General features: G+C 35.7%; 1 protein-coding gene across 2 annotated transcripts in view; it reads left to right on the forward strand.

Annotated features, from left to right (window-relative positions):
* Mkln1 (muskelin 1) overlaps positions 1 to 21,432 on the forward strand; it is a 122,202-nt gene that overhangs the window by 68,347 nt on the left and 32,423 nt on the right. For both annotated transcript variants that reach the window (XM_031381444.1, XM_031381445.1), the window contains exons 10-12: positions 3,647 to 3,859; positions 9,919 to 10,140; positions 13,493 to 13,622. In XM_031381444.1, coding sequence (XP_031237304.1) covers positions 3,647 to 3,859; positions 9,919 to 10,140; positions 13,493 to 13,622 — 565 coding nt within the window. The remainder of the gene's footprint in view (positions 1 to 3,646; positions 3,860 to 9,918; positions 10,141 to 13,492; positions 13,623 to 21,432) is intronic.

The raw sequence follows: 21,432 nt of genomic DNA on the forward strand, positions 1-21,432 counted from the left end.
GGTTACCTCACTCAGGATGATATTCTCCAGATCCATCCATTTACCTAAGAATTTCATAAATTTATTGCCCCACGAGTCCCAGGGGAGCTGCAGGGCGGCAGGGACAGGAGACAAATGTTTCTTAATGGTAGTTTGTCACGTAGTCCATATCACTTAGCACTTTGTATCTGTTGTGTTAAAATCTGTGGTCTTGCTTGCTGGTTGGATAGATTTTATAAAACTTGTATATGCTTTTTCACTTATGTGTTGATCATGTGAAAAATACTGATTCACTTCTAAATATTGGCCTATTTTATCATATATTATCTTAAAACACATTTGTTCATATCACTGTCGGTATTAATAGAAAAGTCTTTGAGCATTGAGAAGGTATCAAGATCAAGGACAGTCTTCCATAATTCTAATTGTTTCATAAAAACATATTTTATATTATTGGCAACAGATTTTGTCCATTTTACTTCAATTCTGATACGGTTCTTTTCTTTTGAGACAATGTCTGTCTTGATCATAATTTCTGAATAAACATACTATTTGGGTTTTGTTGTTGTTTCCCAAGACAGGGTCTCACTTATGTAGGCTTGGCTATCCTGGTACTTACTATGTAGACCAGGCTGGCCTCAAACTCACAGAACTCTGCTTGCAACTGCTTCCTTAGGGCTGGAATTAAAGACTTGTACCACCATAACCAGCTGAATAAGCATACTTTGATTAGTTATAATTGTTCTCCCTATGTAGTCCATGGGTAAAATTACTGTATGAACTTGGAATGCCAACAACTGTATAAATGTTTTTGAGACATCCATTCTACACAAAAATGGCATTGTTTCCTACTTTTCAAATCTCTAATATTTGATGCAGTAGAAGGAAGTTGAAGTAGCTGAGCCATATTTGCTGCTGCATTCAGACTTTGCTGCATCAAAAAAGTATGGAGCCTCTGGGAACTTTTGCCTGTAAATGAGAATAAAGAGGTAGATGTTTAACTATTATCATGGAAAGAACTTTGGCAGTAAAGACTGCCTGAAATACCCCAGAAAGAGGCATTTGTTTGGATTATGATTTTACCAAATTATAGTATAATTTTACTATAGTTTTGTTATATATGACTAGAGACAGCCTCAGGTACTCTCCCTCTTCTTTACCTCATAACTCCTCTGCTTTCTAATGTCTTCCATTGACCTTGACTGAAAATAGAGTGTGAGAGTGAACATCCTTGTCTTCCGATCTTAGTTGTAGAATATTTATGTGTTACTGCTAAGTGACAGTTAGGTTTCAAATTTCCTTATTCCTTTCTCAAACTGAAGCACTTTCTGTTCCTCTTTTACTGTGTTTTTATTATGAACATGTTTTGAATTGTGCCAATAATTACTTTTGTAAAGGTATTAATATTTTTTGTTCTGTTAATGTATCAAATTACCTTGATTATTTCAGCCATAAAATTGGTTTTGCATTCCTACAAGAAACCTTTTAATGAACTATTCTATTCAAAATTGCTGGATCTGGCAATAAGAGATGGCTCAGCAGTTAAGAGTGTGTGCCACTCTTTGAGAGGACCTGAGTTCAATTCCCAGCACCCACCTGGCAGCTCACAAGTGTCTACTTTCATGAGATCCAGTTCTGACCTTCCTGGTCTTTGTAGCAACAGACATGCAAATGGTATACTTGTGTACATGCAAGCATGTGTGAAAAAAACAAAATAAAATTAAGTAAGTTTTGAAATGGCTGGATCCTATTGATAACATCATGTTAGCGGTTACTTTTATGTGTGTGTTTTTAAGGTATTCCCACTATGTATCAGTTAGCTTTCCCTTTTCCTTCTGCTTTTAATTCTGCTACCTATGATATTGGTAATTTAGTTACAGCCCTGTTATCTGCAGAAAACTAACTTAGAGGTGAAATAGAACAGATTTTAAAATGGAGTTTGTCTAAAATTGACAATCTTGTATGACTACTTAATAAAATTTACCAGGGCAGATATCTGAGTCCATTGTTATAGGAAGACTTTAGAATGATAAATTCACTTTTTATGTGAAAGGGCTCTCCATTTTTATTCCATGTCTCATAACATTTTGTAGGTTATATATTTTTTCAAGGATTGTATCTATTTCATCTACATATTTTATTTGTCAAATTTTTACGTACAGTGTTAGCTATTGCTTTTCTTAATAAACATTATTTTCCTTGTAATTCTTGTTACTCTTTAGTAATATTCCTGAGTTTATTTCTGGTATTGGTAGAATTTTCTCTCTCTAAAAAAAAACTTTGTTAGAGTTTAAAATACTGCCACTCTTTCCAAGGACCTACATGTTGGTATTCTCTGGTTGTTTTCTATTTTCATTTCAGTCACCTCCTTTCTAATTTTCCTCTCCCTGGGGTACAGTTTATGTGTCATTTCAATGGTATTAGTGATACTTGGACAAAGCAAGAGTTTCTGTCTCTTGTTTAAAAATTAAAATTTCATATTAAAGACAATACCATATAGGCTTTCAGCATATAACTTCATCTTTGTTTCTGAGATCATGGAAGAAACTTTCCCTTAAATTTCTACCTTATCTATGAAATCTTAGCAACAAAATTTCAAAATATATGTATTAGAATAATTTGTATGAATATAAATTATTATATTGGAAGCACAGAGTCTAATCAGCTTACTTTCTTAATTACAATTAACTAATGTCAAGCTTTTTTCTTGTATAATATTCCTCCTTTAATCAAGTTACATTATGTTACTTCTCTTAACATATTGCTATTTTGTGTTCTGTCTTGTTCTAGGAACTTATAGTGGCTTTTTATTTCCTGCAGATTACACCCAGGCTCCTGTTAGTCATTCAGCAGCCTTCCTATGCCTCACCATCTCAGGCATGAGCATAGAAATTGTATTAGCAGAGTTTTCTTATTTCTCTCTTCTGAGGAAAAACAACTGTTTATAAAAGTGAAAAGGAAAGGGCTTTCTAATGTTCTCAATCTGGCTACAGTGGGACTCGGATAGCATCATCTCTTTCTAGTTTTGTGATTAGTAGTTTAGACTCTGTGAAGCAGTGATAATGACTTTTGTATTGGGTTTTGTAAGGATTCAATGAAATACATGTATCCACAGTACTAATGGAAACAGAATTTAGCAAGTATGCAGGTTGATTTTTGTCAGCCTGACACAAATCTAGACATATTTGGGGAGTGGGAATCTTAATTGAGAACATGTACTGGCTAGTTTTAGGTCACACACATACACACCCACCCACACACCTTTTACATATATAAGATCATACACATAGATTTTTTTAATTTTTGTTCACAGTACTTTTAAAGACCCCATATGCCTTAAGCTAGATTAATGTGTAATAGGAAATTGAGTCCTGTTCAAGGCAAGTAAAACACAATGTTGTATATATGATGGATATTAAAACAACTACCAGAAAGGATAGTGTAGTTTAGACCTGTTTCCTGGCAGATTTAAAACACTTGTAGGGTAAAATTTGTATCTCACTGCTTCTTTGAGAGATTATTTTGCTTTCTTTTAGAGATTATTATCTAGACTAGTGTTAGATCCACATTAGTTGACTTGTTAGGAGTTTTAATGAAGTACAGCAGAGGAGAGCATTTCTACTCTTAGCTTTTTGATATCCCCTTTTCTTTCCTCTCCTTTCTCCAGAATGGTCCTAGTGCCAGATCGTGTCATAAAATGTGCATTGATATTCAGCGGAGGCAAATCTACACATTGGGCCGTTACTTGGATTCCTCTGTGAGGAACAGCAAATCTCTGAAAAGTGATTTCTACCGCTACGACATTGACACTAACACCTGGATGTTACTAAGTGAAGACACTGCTGCCGATGGTGGACCAAAATTGGTGTTTGATCATCAGGTTTGGTGCAGTTAAATGCTAGTAGAGTTAATAGTGCTAAGTAACCTTTGCTCCTCAGGCCTGCTTTAGACGTGATACAATTATTTCAGGAAGTGCAAGGATATTTTTATATTTTTTAATTTGGTACAAGATAAAATATTAACCTATTAATCTTAATATTTACATGTAATTGTTAATATATTTAAAACTTTAGTATAGAGACTAGATGGAGCAGTATTAGAACAAACAAATCTAGAGCTTTATAAGTGTGTATATATATGTATGTATACACACACGCATATATATATATATATATATATATATATATATATACACATATATATGTATATATATATTATAAGAAGTACAACTTACCCCCATATTTTTCATTCTGTCTTTCTGGAAGAAATTTAAATTTGTTAATGAGTTTGAAATCTAGAGCCTTCCTTCCAGTTAGACTAAAATATACTTAGTTTTGTTTGTAATCAGAAACTTGTTATAAAGCTATGTAGGAATTTGGCGTGTTCTAGATTAAATTTAAACTCAGCATGTAATGGTATTATGGACAAGGCAATCATGACTATTGATGTGGAAACCACTTTAATTATTATGCATTATACCTCTCTTCATCAACCTTACCATAGTCAAAGAGAACAGGAAGTGCTTTGAATTTTATAGGCAGTTTTACTTAGTTAACCTGTTTACAAGAGCTTTCAGAGTGTGGGAGAGACTTAAGGTCTGTTCCACTGTATCAGCTAGTGTTGTATATTACTTGGGAAATAGAAGGTAACGATAAAATTGTGCTGGTTTCCATCTTTGGCCTACAGTCCAACGTAGCAGCTAATTCCAAGCCTTTATTTATTGTTTCTTTATAGACTGCTTTACTTTGCTTTGTTTTGAAATTCTTTTTATAGTTTTGTTAATGTGTGGCTAGTATAGAATGAAGAAAAACAACTACATCCATCAAGTACTGTAGGGGAAAATAAAAATGGCAATGCTCCAGTCAAGTTTGGAACTGTGCAGGGTCTTTCTGGTTGAGTTTTTCAAAGCCATGCTCATCCTTGATGGCATACTCTGGGTTCTTCTGGGGACAAAGAACTCTAAAAGATGTTAAGCTGATTCTGGTTGTTTAAGAATAGAACATCAGTGGGTGATATTATCAGGGAACAACTTATCTTTTTGATCAAAAATTGTTAATACTTTACCAAAAAAATACTGAAGTTTTCAAAGATTACTTGTATAAAATAGCTTAGCAATAGTCTGGCTGTGGCACAGAGTTGTATATGACATTTGTTTGTCTGACTGTGATAGAATTGGATGTTCTTGGAAATTGCCTAGTATTATATAAATAATATAAATATATATAAATAATACTAGGCTTTTAACTGATTACATGGTGTAAAAGAATGGTAGAGGGGAAGAAACCAGAATTTGGTCCTAGTTCAGCTAATCAGTGGTGGCCTGTGCTGCTGAGCAAGTGGCGTCTGTCTTGGCCTCCAGTTTACCCTTTATTTCGTGCAAATGAAGTAGTGAAGTAGAACTTACTAACTTGTGTCTTTGACACTCCAAAAATCATTTGTGGTTCCATGATGCTTTAGGACTCAATACTTCATGTTCAAAATAAAGAAGAAAGTGGGAAAGATAAAGTCATGTTTAAAATTATTTTTTCATTTTGACTTTTAACATTAAAAAATGAAATTTAAAGACTTATTTCTGGTGAGCATATGGCAGCTTAGCTCTCAGACTTTTCATGTTGTTGCTTTGCCTAGGAGAATTCCAGCAGAAAGGTTTTTTTAAACCATATGTAAATCACATATCCAGAAAAATTGTGAGCCAGAGAAAGTTCACAGTTCTTTGTAAGTTTAATCAAAAACAGCAAAAAACTTTGGTTCATGTGCTAAAGCCCACACATTGCAATGAAGAGAGCTTGAGATACAGGGGAACCTGTATAGTAGTGCAGCAGACTCCTCAGTGGCAAGAACAGAGCAGCTACAGAGAGAGAAGCAGAGCATTAACCTGTAGCAGTGTCAGAAAGCACATGGTGTTAAAGAAGCAGTGTTTTCTGACAAGGAAACACTTTGACAGGTGGGGACACTGTTCCTTTGTTAGTGAGCCAGGAGGACTCAAATCTTGAGGACCAGTCAGTGAGATGGCTTAGTGGGTCTTTGAGCTTGTTGCCAAGTTTAATTTCCAGCATGCACAGGATGAAAGGAAAGAACTGACTCCTGCAAGTTATTATCTGACATCCTTACAGACACTGGCACATGCGTGCACTCACAGGTATATAAGCGTACTCATACAGAGACACCTTGAGATAGACCACCTCTAAACCAGAGTTAGACAAGACATGGTTTCCCAGAAGCACATGTCTGTTTAGTAGCACCAGGGCCCTTAAGCCTTATTGTCCCTCTTCCATAGGAACTCTGAAAGCTGTTGGGTCCAAGGAAAACCAGCTTACTTAAACGTGAAAAATTATAAGCAGTTACAAGATCAGATCTTTAGAAAACACTTTAAAGAAAATAATGGAGGGGCTGGAGAGATGGCTCAGCAGTTAAGAACACTGATTGCTCTTTCAGAGGTCCTGAGTTCGATTCCCAGCAACCATCGTAACTCACAACCATCTATATAATGGGATCCGTTGACCTCTTCTGGTATGTCTGAATACAGTAACAGTGTACTCCCATACATAAAATAAATTAATCTTAAAAAAGAAGAAAAAAGAAAAAGTAATGGAGAAAGTAGGTGAGAGTTATATTTCAGCATTCTAGCAGTTTAACAACATAATGAAGCCTGAAACTGAAGATAACTACATACAAAGTATACATTGAAAAATGCAGTTGTTATAACCAAATGTTAACAACAGGTGAAAGAAACCACATACAAATCAGAAATGAGGGCCGACGAGATGGCTCAGGGGTAAAAGCACTTGTGACTCAAGCTTGGTGACCTAAGTTCAATCCCTGGGGCCCTAGGAAAGGTGAAGGAGAGAACCTGCTCTATAGAGTTCTCACCCAACCACTGTGCACACACACCTTCACCTCACAGTGTAAAAATAATTATTTTCAGAAATGGAGACTAATCTAAACATAAATAAGAATAAGGATCATAGTAGTATAAAACAGACATAAAATGTATTGTGAGAGGATTACAGAGAAGATTGTCAAATGACAGCCAGCCAGCTACCTCTTAAGATATTAATAATAACACTAAATTTAAAACCACTATTTTTATTTATTAGACAAAATTATGAAGCCACTTAGAATTAAAATGAGACTGGTTATATATCTACTTTCTGTGTTGTTTTGACTTTCTATAACTGTGATGAAATACTGAAATATTTCATTTAGAAAGAGAAAAAGACTAATTTTGGCTCATGGGTGTGGTAGATGTTCTAGTCTAGGTGGCGTCATGACTCTGGGATTCTGGTAAGGGCAACACATTATGACAAAACCATGTGGCAGAGCCACACTGCTTACATTAGCTGATGCACAGAAGAGAAAGGGCAGACCAGAGTCTCACAGTCTTCTTTGTGCTCACAATCCTAATGGTCTGATGACCTTCCAGAGGCCACAGCAGTAAAGCCAAACTACTAACATGGAGACCTTTGGGAGACACTGCCCATATGTAGACTGTAGCAAATGCCAAGAGACAAAAGAGCAACATCTAAAAAGGTGTTCAAGAAAAAAATAGTGTGAACCAAGTGTTAACGTTCTTACTAAACTGCCCTTTAAATATAAGCACTTTAAGAAATAAGTAAATGGAATGTGAGCTGGCCAGGAAGTAGCAGGAAGGAGTCCTGTGAAGATCTTTGTCTTGGCCTTATTTTTGTACCAAAGTGGGTAATTGACAGAGCAAACAGATAAAGATGCTATTGCAGGGGAACACGTTAGCAATGATGCTGCAAACAACAATGTTCTTCCTTCAGGATGTCACCAGCTTGTTCAAGCTTTCCTGAAGATAGACAGCAGGCAGGTCACATCTAGCCAGTAAAATCAGGAACCAGAAGTCTATATACCCTGAGCCAAAAGTGAGTTGTGAGTTAGGACTAAATAGGAGGGCATTCTCTAGTCTGATGAAGTAGCACTTAGCTGTGAAAATTCATGAAAAATTAGAAAGTGGGTAAAATATAGAAGAAGAAAATTGGGGCTGTCCACTGCTTATTGGGTTTTAGAAAATATCAACCTGACAGTAGATAAGTAGTTTTCTAACTTTTAAGTAGGGTTTTGTTTATTGTGTATGTGTGTGTGTGGAGGGGGGCGGGGTTCATTTTGCGACCCCAGCTGGTCGAAAAACTAGAAAAACTAATGTAGACGAGACTAGCCTCAAACTCAAAAGAGATTTGCCTTGGCCTCCTGAATGCTGAGATCAAAGGCACGTGTCAACACACACACTAGTTGTTCAAATTTGATTTACAAATTTTTATTAAAACATCACAATTTATCATTGGTTTTTATAACTATTTTTCAGAGATTAAAATGTACAGAATAGGACCTGGAGATGGCTGCCAGGTAAAACCATGTACTCCTCTTTCAGAAGACCCAAGTTTAGCTACTAGTCCCCATGTCCAGTGTTCCACAACCACCTGGAATGCCAGCTTCAGGGAGCCAGACCTTTTGAGCTCCAAGCGCACTTTTCACACATGTGTACATGCTCATGCATAGACACAGGCACACATATTCAAAATAAAATAAATGCTAAAAATATAGATAAGAAACTAAATAAAAATATAAAATGAAGAACTAATTATTAAACTGGGTAAACAGTATCAAGATGCCTAGAGTGATGAATATTTGTTGGTAATTGACTCTCACTAAAAAAAAAAAAAAATATGTACCAGTACAGGAATACATAATATATAAATAAAAGTTATACCTCTTTCATGTTCTGTGTGGTGGAAGTGTGGGGAAGACAGAGAGAGGAAGATACACAGAGAGAGCATTTTCTTTATGCAGTGTTTTTTTTTTAACTTGGCTTTTATAACTATTAAAATAGCTTTGTGTTAAAAATTAAAAAGTAATTATATTACAAAAGCAGTTTTTCGGTGAAAGAAGAGCATCAAACTTGTAGCAACCAGTGCTGTGCCTCAGTGAAATCACAGACATTTTGTGAATATAATATATTCTTCAAGCATGAATGCAATGCTACTTAGCTTTGATAGCTGAACTTGAGCTTGACTTTGAGATGGTATTTGATTGTTATTATCTTGTAACAAACATCTCTTTCCTCGTGTTATTTTATAAAAGGCTATAATTTTTATATGAAGGAATGTAAAAAATCAAGGTTGTTTTGAATCACATAGCTTAAGTCAATAAAAATTAAATATATAATATAAAAAGAGGCAGAGTTCCTCACACTATGGAAATCAGTCTGGAGATATGTTTGCAAATGCCTTGTTTTTGTTTTGTTTTGTTTTCAGACAGGGTTTCTCTGTCTTGGCTGTCCAGGAACTCACTCGTAGATTATGCTGGCCTCAAACTCAAAGAAATGCCTGCTTCTGCCTCCTAAGAATCTTAGGATTAAAGGGTTGTGCCTCCACCACCCGCTTGTTGCATTATTTTACAGCATAGTTTGAAGAGCTTTGTGAAATACATATAGAAGTTAATTTAGCTGCATCATTCTATTGCATATTGGTTATCTGCTCTCATTAAACAAGAGATAGCATTTCAAAGAAGATGCATTCCTAGAACTGAAAGATGGGAGCTTTGCTAAGGAGGATTCAGAGGAGCCTATGATCATGAAATATCCATAGAGTTGTGATCAGTGCACTCCTAGTGAAAACCAGTGTATCATGGATCATTGTGACGTTGGTAAAAATGTTTATATTATAGCATCAAGAAAACAGAGTTCCTTAACTTGTATATTCATTTCAATTTGGGATGAATGAAAATTTAAAAAGTGTTTAGAAAACTATCCTGAATTTCTGGATAGTATGTGTGTATAATAATTAAGACACATATTTAGCATCATTAAGAGCAAAGTTCAGGGTTTCTTTGAGAATGTGAAAGCATACATACTAATCCCATTTTGGCACATGAAAGGAACAAACTAAAACTGTTCAATCTGTTGCTTTGTTCTTATAGATGTGTATGGACTCAGAAAAACATATGATCTACACCTTTGGTGGTAGGATTCTGACATGTAATGGCAGTGTAGATGACAGCAGAGCCAGTGAGCCACAGTTCAGTGGGTTGTTTGCATTCAACTGTCAGTGTCAAACCTGGAAACTTCTTCGAGAGGACTCCTGTAACGCTGGCCCTGAGGACATCCAGTCTCGAATTGGACACTGCATGCTGTTCCACTCGGTAAGACTATCCTGCACATTTATTTTGTCATGTGTGTCTTTATAGGAAAGAATCAGTAAGAAAGAAAGGCTTTTTCTAGAAATAAATTATTAATACAGCAGTGCCATAGAAAATAGAACATTAGCAGTGAACTGTCCCTTAGTCATTTCCATCAGCTTAGAAACTCCTAGACAATTATTACCTGAAGATAATAAATTATCTTTTATTATTAATCTTACTACTTGGCTAGCTAATGAATAGTTACCTCTCTCTTTTAGGACTTAATCATTTGCAAACTTTTTCTTAGCAACTAGAAAGATAACTTTGGCTTATTTTTTAATTTTGGATTGATTTTATAGAATTTAACAAGAGTTTATTGGCAAAATCAACAAAAAGACTAACTTTTGAAGCATATACTGAAATCCTTATTTTTATGGACAAAGCATTAGAACATACAGTATTTAGCACGCATGTTTTAAAAATATTCATTATATTAATTACAATGAAGGATATAATAGTGAATTTCCATGTACAGATTTGTTCATTTGATCAGTAAACAATCTGTATATTTTTATTATAGTTTTCCCACCTTAATGTCATTCCTTGTCACTTTTAGAGCTTATCACATTTTGTTTGTGTTGGGAGTATTTTCTGGAAGACTGGCTAGGATGTCTAAATAAGGACAGGCCCTTCATATCTGTGGGCTGTGCATCCACAGATTCAAACAACTATGATTGAAAAATATTTTTAAAAAATTTTGTCTCCGCTGAACATGTACAGACTTTTAAAAAACCTTTATTAAAAAACGGCTCTTGTGTCCTATAGTTTATAGTTTATATTAATATTAAAAGTAATGTAGAGGGCTAGAGAGATGGCTCAGTGCTTAAGAGCACTGACTGCTCTTCCAGAGATCCTGAGTTCAGTTCCCAGCAAACCCCACACATGGTGGCTCACAACCATCTGTAATGGGATCAGAGCCCTCTTCTGTTGTATCTGAAGACAGTGACAGTGCGCTCATATACTTGAAAAATAAATAAATCAGCCAGGCAGTGCATGCCTTTAAGCCCAGCACTTGGGAAGCAGAGGCAGGATTTCTGAGTTCAAGGCCAGCCTGGTCTACAGAGTGAGTTCCAGGACAGCCAGGGCTACACAGAGAAACCCTGTCTCAAAAAAGAAAAAAAAAAAAAAAAAAAAAAAAAAAAAAAAAAAAAAAAAAGTAAAGTAGAGGTGATTTGAAGTACCTAAGAGGAGATATATGTTATGTGCAAATCCTAAAGGACTTTGGGGCCATCAGGATGAGGACCTGTCCTGACACTGTGTGACACCTGCACCTAAAAATAATACTATTCTGTATGACAGACTGACATAAACTTAAAATGGAGTTTACCATTGTCATACCACCCACAATAAAAGCAGTGTGTTAATAATGCCTAGTCCACATTTGTGTTCTTCTGATACCGAGTGATGTCTTTTCAGAATTGGTTTGTTGAGGTCAGAATCCCATTACATCTGTGCACTGCATTCCTCTCCATCCCTATCAGTACTTAATGCCCTTTTCTCCACATACCTGCTACTTACTCCTGCTTTAAAAAAAAAGAAAAGAATCATTGATAATCTATGATGTTTCTCATCCTCATTTGATTCATTATGCTGTCATTATGTTTTAATAAGTTTCTCTATCTTATTTTGTATAAGCTAGCTATTTCTCTCTGGAGGCTTGATCTGTATTCGCTATCCTTTCAGGGGGAAGCCAAGAGGAAACACATCAGCACTTCACCAAGACTTTGATCATAGACTATCAACAGGCATTTAATGTCTAGTTGTAATACTTTTTATGAGTACCAGTGAGTTTAGGAATTTTTAGTTTGGTTGATCACTTATGAAATTTCCTGTAACATTTTACCTATTACTTTCAGCAGCCATTGATAGCCATTGTGTAGAGTTCATTAGATATCACAAAATGGTGATTTTTTCCTGATATTCTTGTTTCTTCTGCATTTATTAACTGTAATTCTACTTTAGAATTAAAGAACAACAAAACATCGTAACCTTATGTTACGAATTGTTTGGTTACTCTGAAATGAAACCGTATAATTTTGGGGCCAGGTTTGATGATGCACACCTGTGATCCCAGCACATTGGAGACTTAAGACATGTAGACTGTGCACCTGAGCTACATACAGCAAGTTCAGAGCTAGCCTGGGACATAAGAAAAATCCTATCTTAAAAAAATCTAAGTGAATGCTGGGCATGGTAGTGCATGCCTTTAATATGAACAGAGGCAGTAGGAATCTCTGTCAGTTCCAGGCCACTCTGGCCTACATGTAGTTAAGACTCTGTCTCAAAACAAGGAAGTCTTAAGTGAATGGATGGATGTCTGATTATTTTGTAGATTTGCATGTTAATGGATTCAGGTTCCAAAGTTAACCAGTGAAGTCATAAAAAGTATTATAATAATGAGCTCATGAATTTTCATATACATATTTTAAATTAAATGCTGTCTTTTTTAACAATTTTTTTGGTTTTTTGGTTTTTAAATCTGTCTTTAGCCATTAGGAGCTTCTTCTTTACCCTTATATACATGTTTTATTTTTTATTTTTTTGGCAAAAGGACAAATCATGAATTCTTGCTAATAAATCTAATACAAGTTAGTGGGTTTTTTTTTTTTACTTAGTGACTTTGATTTTTGTACTTGTATATCTTTTAAGGTTAAAATCTTATTTCATGTGTATTACAGTATGTTTCATCTGTGAAATTTTCCACCTGTCAAAGCTAACAACAAATTCACTGTGCTTCCAAAATAATTGCTTTCTGGTGAATTTTTGATTTAGGACTTAGACCATAGAGTATATTATGGAAAACTAAATTAAAAATAAGTACAATATTTCTGAGTATGGTTAGAATTCTGTGTATAAAGCCATAGCTTTATATACAGATAGATTTTTCATTTCATTTCTGTTTTTAAGTTTAATATTCTAATAAAACATGTATATGGTTATAAAATAAAACTCTTAAGTCAAGGTACTTTTATTTTTTATTTTTTTATTTCAGGGGTAAGAAGTTAGATTTCTTCCTTATGGGTAGCTATCCTTTATTTTGTTTTGATTTATCCAAACACATTTCTTGCTTGCTCGCTCACTCTTACTTTTGCTCTCATAATTATACAAAAGGCAGCAACCTTGCTAATTCAGCTTTAGTGGGATACCTTAGCAGTGGTAGTGTGGGGAGAGCTGCCTTTTTCCTCTTCATTTGAGCAAAGTAGTGATGTGTGGGATCACTTGGGAGACTGCTCTTGTAGGGATGTAAAGTGTGAAGGCTCATTCTCGGTGCTTCATTGGAAATGACAACTCCCTTTTCTCCTTTTTGTTTTAGAAAAACCGTTGCTTATATGTGTTTGGTGGCCAGAGATCTAAGACCTATTTGAATGATTTCTTTAGTTATGATGTGGACTCTGATCATGTAGACATAATTTCAGATGGCACCAAGAAAGACTCTGGAATGGGTAAGAATATTTCTCATGCTGTAACTGCTTATTATAGAAAACTAATATCCATTTTCTTCTCTTTGTAATCTTCATACTTTCTCTACTTTAATTGAAATAATTCTAAATTAAAGGAATAAATCTGTCTAATTCCACTGTTTAAAAATACGTGATTTACAATTACTTATTTTTAAGGAAAATGTAATGTGTGAATTTCTGAAGTAAACGTGTGTGTCTGTGCTTTTTGGGAGACAGGCTTTGTGAAAAAGCAGCATTTGGGAAAGTATTCTGCACTTGCCAATGCCATCTATCTCTTGTGGTCACTGTAGTAAACTGTAAGTGAGACATGAGCACAGTAGAGTATGGCTGGTCTAGGGTAGTCTCGTGCAGTCATTTATACCTCATGGATGTGTAAGCTTATCAGCTAAGTAGGATCTCCTACTAAAAAGGTAGCTCTTTACTAACCAGATTCATGTACATTGTCCTGGCATGATTAGTAATACACTGTACACACTATTTTTAAAAGTTTCATTTTGCTAATTAACCGTTAACCAATACATTAATTGTTTACCTGTGAATACTATATCCAGAAAAGTAGATTTGATTAAGGCCCAGTTTGGCACTGGAGTTAGAATTTAGATCAGCTTGTTTTTTATTTTAGCTGCCATATATAAAAAGGATCCTTTTATCAATGTGCCTTTACAAAATTAATTTTATTTTTTTTTTAAAGATTTATTTATTTATTATATGTAAGTACACTGTAACTGTTTTCAGACACACCAGAAGAGGGCATCCGAACTCATTACTGATGGCTGTGAGCCACCATGTGGTTGCTGGGATTTGAACTCATGATCTTCAGAAGAGCAGTCAGTGCTCTTAATCGGCTGAGCCATCTCTCCAGCCCACAAAATTAATTTTAAATTCCTCTGTTAGAACTAGGAAGGTAGCTTTGTCAGTAAAGTACTGCTACACAAGCATGAGGACCCGAGTTGAGATCACCAGCACCCATTAAAAGCTAGGCATGATGATATGTGTCTGCAACACCTGTGCTGGGGGAGTGAAACCAGCAGATCAGCCAGTCTAGCTGAGTCAGTGGGACCCTGTCTCTGAAGATAAGGCAGAAACAATAGAAGAACACATCCAGTGGTGACCTCTAGCCTCCACAGACACCAGCAAGCAAACACACACCACACACACACACACACACACACACACACACACACACAAATACATATTTGTTGGTATCATTTATGGGCACTGTGTTAGAGTAGCCCTCTTTTAATTAAAGTTGTTTACATAGAAGAGGAAAATGGCTGGTCTAGTGAGATGGCTCTGTGAGTAAAATCCTTGTGATGTATACCAGATGGTGTGAGTTCTATCCCTGGATCTCATGGTGGAAGGAGAACTGAGTCCTAGAAGTTACCTTCTGACTTCTTGCAGACACAATGTATGACAAGTAGCCTGTCTACACACAATTCTACACACAGTTGAAATAAATAAAAATTTCAAAGAAGAAAAGTTATTTTAAATAAAACTTAACACTAAAGGAAAAACTGTGGAGTTACTTGGCTCTCGGGATCTGAACTCATACCCTCCTTACTGGAGTTCAGGCTAGAGGTTTGTTTGCTGTGTTCTGTTCTTTGTGACTACCAGTAAAATAGACAGTCTCACAGCCTAGTCTCTGATCCAACGGCCAGGTCTATACAGTCCTGCATCCCTAGTTTTCCCAATAATAAAGAACAAAAGGAAGTGGAGGATGTAGAAATAAGTATTTGAAAATTTCTGTAGACCCAAAACACTGATCTTCAGATTATAAATGGCCATCTACAAATAAAATAAAATAAAATAAAATAAAATAAAATAAAATAAAAATAAAAGAAGTTGGGGCTGGAGAAATGGCTCAGTGGTTAAGAGCACTGACTGCTCTTCTGAAGGTCCTGAGTTCAAATCTCAGCAACCACATGGTGGCTCATAACCATCCCTAATGAGATCTGACAGCCTCTTCTGTAGTGTCTGAAGACAGCTACATATAATAAATAAATAAATAAATAAATAAATAAATAAATAAATCTTTAAAAAATAAATAAAAATAAAAGAAGTTAAATTTCAGAAAACCAAAAAGTCCTCTTGCAATTGAGGCAGATCATTGTGTATTAAGGTGCATTTTTATATTCTGTCAGAAAGAGGACCTCCTAATTCTCCTAGAACAAAATAAGTTGCACTCAAGAAAACCAGACTTAAAAGGACATAGAAACTCTCAGTGCCATTATATACTACAAGATAAAGAAAATTCTTGGAAAAGTTACTAAACTGGAGATATTTTTGTAGCCAAAATAGTGAAGAAAAAAGGGAAGAAATATTTTTAGATCCACTGGGTAAATCCATGTTTACCTTCTAGACCTACCTCTTAGCAGTTTAAATAGTTGCAGAATCATCTCTCTAAAAACAAGAAGTCCAGAGTAGACCATCTGGGACTGGTGCCGTGATTCAGCCCCCAGGTTCCCTCTTCTGCTGCATTGTCTTTAATAAAAGACAATAAAAGGATGGTAACTGATAGGACAGATACATTGAAAGCTATAGTATGTTGTCTTGGAGTATGAGAGGATATACTTTGGAAACACAGGTGTTACAGTCATTCATGCAGAGTGTTTGTAGACTGCTAAATAGAATTTTGATGGACAGTAATAACCACATCTTTTTAGTGGTGTCATGTCTTAGTTTTATGCTAATGACATGCTATTAATCAAATCCAGGCATGTGCTCAGGGCCTAAGCTTCATGCCAGCTGTAGTTAATCGACCTTACTATATGCTAAATTATCTTTTATTGATGGTAAGATTCTGATATGGTTAATAAGTCATTGAACATAATTCAACTACATGGTGATAGAGCAGAGATTGAAGATTTCACTGTACTGTACCACTTCCTAAAACTAAAATATATATGTGTGTGTGTGTGTGTGTGTGTGTGTGTGTGTATCAGAGTAATAATAGTGGAAGCAAAGCTACTTAAAAAAGTTTTATTGTAATAAATTTAATGGCTATAATTTGAAAACATTTAAATTTGTAACAATTGTGTAGACATTTGCAACATTGTTATCTTTAATCAGTTATGACTACCAAATTGTGGTGCTTCTTTTGTGCCTTTTTGTTGTAACTACAAAGGTAATAATCTCATAGTTGAGATTCAAAAACAATAACACCAAAACTTGGAATGATACAAAACAATCCAACTATTCAGAGACAATCTACTAACAATCTATTAACATTTTAATGCATCACCTCCTAACTTGGAATGATACAAAACAATCCAACTATTCAGAGACAATCTACTAACAATCTATTAACATTTTAATGTATCACCTCCTAATCTTTTGAAAGGGTATTTGTATCCAGTTTTGTTTTCTGACATTTTAAATTTTACATAGATTTTTTTTTTTTTTTGGTGATAATTTTCCTTTATCATAGTTTATTGCTGTGGACTTAAAGTAACAGAAAGACAAGTTGTGTCATTCACTAGTTACTGCTGATGTCAACTCTTCCAGAATTAGAATTACATGTTGCTGTGCATTGCTTAATTTTTAGCTGGTTTACAGGGAATTAACCACACAAAGCACACAAATCCATTCATTAATTTAATAGTATTTGTTGATTGTTTACTAGCATTTAAGGTTTTTTTAGACCCTCTCTCCTCAAAGAGTTCATTGACTTTCATCTACCAAAGATTGTTTTAGAAAGCAAACTCAAAAAGTTCATATTCCAGTGAAGATTAGCTGCAGTTGTATTCTTAGTACTGTGAAGAAAAGAATGGATGCTTTGCTAATGAGCAGCGTGAGAGGCACCCTTAAGATGCAGTAGTTTGGGAAAGCATCTCTGAGGAGGGAATGTTTACGATTGAAAATGAGAGAATTAGAACCACTAAACAATGATTTTTCTTCCTCCTAAATAAGCTACTGTAAAATTTCATTTCTGGGTCTAGATCAGATTTCTTTTGAGGATATCACTGTTAAATATACATTTCAAAGTGGCTGATTTTTACAATAACCCTAGGAATTTCATTGCTCAAAAAGTTCCAAACTAGTATATTGTGTGTTCAGTGTTTTACTGAGAACTTTTCTGGCAGAGTTGAACATCTGGTTTGAACTAGCTGGTAAATGTGCCCCACTTAAAACTTGAAGAGTTATGCTTAGACTGAAGAACACATTGATTCAATTGACCTATCAGAGTTAAACTGAAATTAATTTTTTACTTCTCTGTTTGGTTTTGGGGTTGTGGGGTGTGTGTGTGTGTGTGTGTGCGTGCTTGGTTGATTGGTTGGTTGGGTGGTTGGTTGGGTGGTTGGTTGGCTGGTTGGTTGGTTGGTTGGTTGGTTGGCTGGTTGGTTGGTTGGTTGGTTGGCTGGTTGGTTGGCTGGTTGGTTGGCTGGCTGGTTGGCTGGTTGGTTGGCTGGCTGGTTGGCTGGTTGGTTGGTTGGATCGTTCTGGTCTGCCCCCATCTACCTGCTCTTCCCTCTCCTTCCCCCTTTCCCTTTTTTCCCTTCCTTCCTGCTCCCTTACTCATGCCTTCCCTTTTTTGCCCCCCCACCCTTTTTTTACTTTCTTATTGTAGTACCTGGGGGGGATTGAGAAACCCAGTTTGAGCTCTCGGGGTTCTATTTTAGTTCTTAAATAGCCTTACCTGATGTTTTTAGAGTGTTCATCTGCACTTGTAAATTACCAGGGTTATAGTTGAAGAAAGAGTGGGGCTTGTGCACAACCTCTATGCTAGTGGAGATGGTCTCATCCTCTAGTTTGGCTGGTGTTGTTGGGTATCTTCGTTTTCTCCAGTGATGCCATCACTACCATCCAGTAACATTGGTTTATCCAGTCACCATCAGATCACGTCAGTGTGGCAGCGTGCCTGTGCCCATGGCCACCTTACTCTACGAGTTTGGGCTGTATCACCCATTTGCCTTCTGTAGCTAGTCATCTTCTCACCATGTGCCTCAGCTCTTCCCAACTAGTCTCTGCTGCATTACTTATGAAGGACAGAGCCATGGGCCTAACATTTAATATGTAGATGGTTTCTGGTCACTTACATGTGCCAAATGACAAGCTAGACAGTAGGACTAGAGTTATGAATATGGGCTCTGTCTTCATACAGCTCTTTTTGTGAATGGAGAAGATAAAGAAGTAAGCTGATCTGACTTTTTGATTAGAGCTAATTCAGATTAGAGGAATCTTTTATTTTAGACAGCCTGACTGTGTGAGAGGCTATGGCCTAGCTCCCCAGCCCTATTCTTGCTGCTCTGTTCTTTCTGCACTGCTTACTTCATTAGTACTGACTGTTGCTTTTAGATAGGACATTACTCTTGCCTCTGACCCTTCTCCATGCTGTTCCCTGGTTTCCCATCTTACTTCCAAACTCTAACTTTGCTCACTCCCCAGATATTACCTTGTAGATTTTAGTCTCTTGAAATTCTTTTCCAACTCTTCAACACAGGCTAGGAATTGAAGAATATGGTTCTACCCTTAATGGCTAACACAGTCAAGGGGCAGCCTTGACTCTGAATTCCAGAAGCTTTGGAAAACTCTGAGGAGGGACCCATATTTTATTCAGAATTTCTTTAAAAGCATTCAGATTCTTCCATACCTGTTAAAATACAGTATACAAAGTTAGATAATTCAGAAAACCTCATATCAGGGAGAATGGCATGTTGTATTGTATTTGCATAGAATTATTTTTACTTCATTTTAACCAGTGTACACTTAAATTTTATTTTATCTCATTAGAGCACTACTATGCAAGAAAAAATTTAGTAATGAGGTAGAACCCTCTTTAAATTCCCACATTATCAAATGTCCTTAGAAAACACCACTTTTACCTATTATGTAGATGTTTGTAATGTACTAAGCTATTCCAGTGTTTATTAGCTGTTTTTCTGAAGCTTTTGCATTTCAGTTAATTACTGTAATTTGAGATGGACTTAATATATAATTACATGTTTGTGCTTCACTCATGTGGGTTCTTTGGTTAAAACTGCATTTACTATGTGAGTTCTACATTGTATTGTTTGAAATCATAGAACAAGTTTTTTAACTATTGAGGTCCCCAGTTAGAGATACTATAGCAAAATAGCTTCTCCTTATTAATGCTTTCTATGTGTCAAATACTATAAGATCTTCAACCATTGCTCTTTATAATTATTTAAATGTATTCTCTTGGATTCAGCATCAGGATCTAAAACAACCCTTTTTATTTTCTAACTTGAATCAATTCTTATTTTCTAACTTTTATAACACTTATAATTATATAACACTTTTGCATTTCTCTTAGAAGAAAATTATAATTTAAATTGGTGGATGGCTGTAGCTTAGAAAGAACGGTTTCTTTTTAGCATTATTAGCATTGTGTTTGTCATCAAAATTCAGTATGCTAAAAGTTGGATTTATTTCTAAATTGCCTTTATTGCTAACACTGAACACAAGGCGTTTGGTATGCTTCTCACATGTAACCTCTGGTTTAGCAGCAGTTGTGAGTTATGCTTAGATGATTTGTTAGCCACACAGCTTTAGAGTTAGCTATAGGCTGTGTTAAGCATGCTGCTTCTGCTTAGTTGAGATCAGGAATGTACATGTTGCCGAAGTGCAACCTTTCCATATTGCAAATACAAGCGTTGGTGATAAAGAACTCCTAGAGTCTCATCCTGCTACTGTGGAAGCTTCCTGTTTCTTTGCTTTGGTCTTTAAGTCCTGTCTTCTCATAGTTGCCCTTCTTTATCCCATTGTGTTCTGTTGCAGCAAATTGATGTATTTGGTACAGGAAATTGAGTCAAAAGACTTGGTCTGAGTCTTCAACATTAACACCTTATGTAACATTTCTGGACCTAATAAAGTCATCTGAAAATTAAAGGATTGGGTCAGCTGACCTGAAAATGTCATTTTTCTCTGGCACTGTATTAGATTTTACCCTCTTTCCTCTCATACAAGGGTTGTGTGAGTTAATATATCAGTTTATTTTCCTGAAAACCTTAAAACAAAGTCATACTTTAAAATTGTCCATGGGAATGTATTTATTATTTATTACAGTTATTGACATTGAAGAAAACAAAAAGATGTAAGAAATTGCATTGGTTTTCACCCTCTTATATTATGCCAGCAATTAAGTCAAGTCAGACAGTACAGATATTCTAAGCTAATGACTTCTTGTTATTCTTATTATGAAACACTGGTTGGGATGATCATTTTTTCTTATATCATTTTTGAGGTAGGGTCTCATGCATCCCTGAGTGGCCTGTAGCTGGCTATGTAGCTTGAACTTTTGCCTTGACATTACATGCACGCACCATAAGACCTAGTCTATGCAGTGCTGGAATTTGGATATATGTCATATTACAAACATACATGTGTACAAAACATGTATATACATTAAAATAAAATACACATTTTTGTTTAAAAAAAAAGATGACAACACTGTTGTTGCCTATGGAGGAGCCACTGTCTCCCCCACCCCTTTTTTTTTTAAATCTAGACCATAATTTTGTTTAATGACAGTTGCCCGGTCCCAGGGGAGAAATCATAGCTAGTTCAAGCCATTAGTTGTTATCATTTAAGTTTCTTTCATTTTACCTCTGTGTGTGACTCAGGTCTAGCTAGTCACACATAGCAAAGTATTACAAGGCATTTAGAGAAACATCCTTTCTCATGACAGTGGAGAGGTGCTAAGGGAGTACTCTCCATCTCTTGGATGCTCTATGAAAGTATGTGACACTTAGAGCTACAGCTGGCAACTTTAAGAAAGAGGTGCAGGCCAGGCACTCTACAGAGATGTGAACATAGCATCATGATTTAGTCA

Source organism: Mastomys coucha, unplaced genomic scaffold (genome assembly GCF_008632895.1).
Source record: "Mastomys coucha isolate ucsf_1 unplaced genomic scaffold, UCSF_Mcou_1 pScaffold20, whole genome shotgun sequence".
NCBI lineage: Eukaryota > Metazoa > Chordata > Mammalia > Rodentia > Muridae > Mastomys > Mastomys coucha.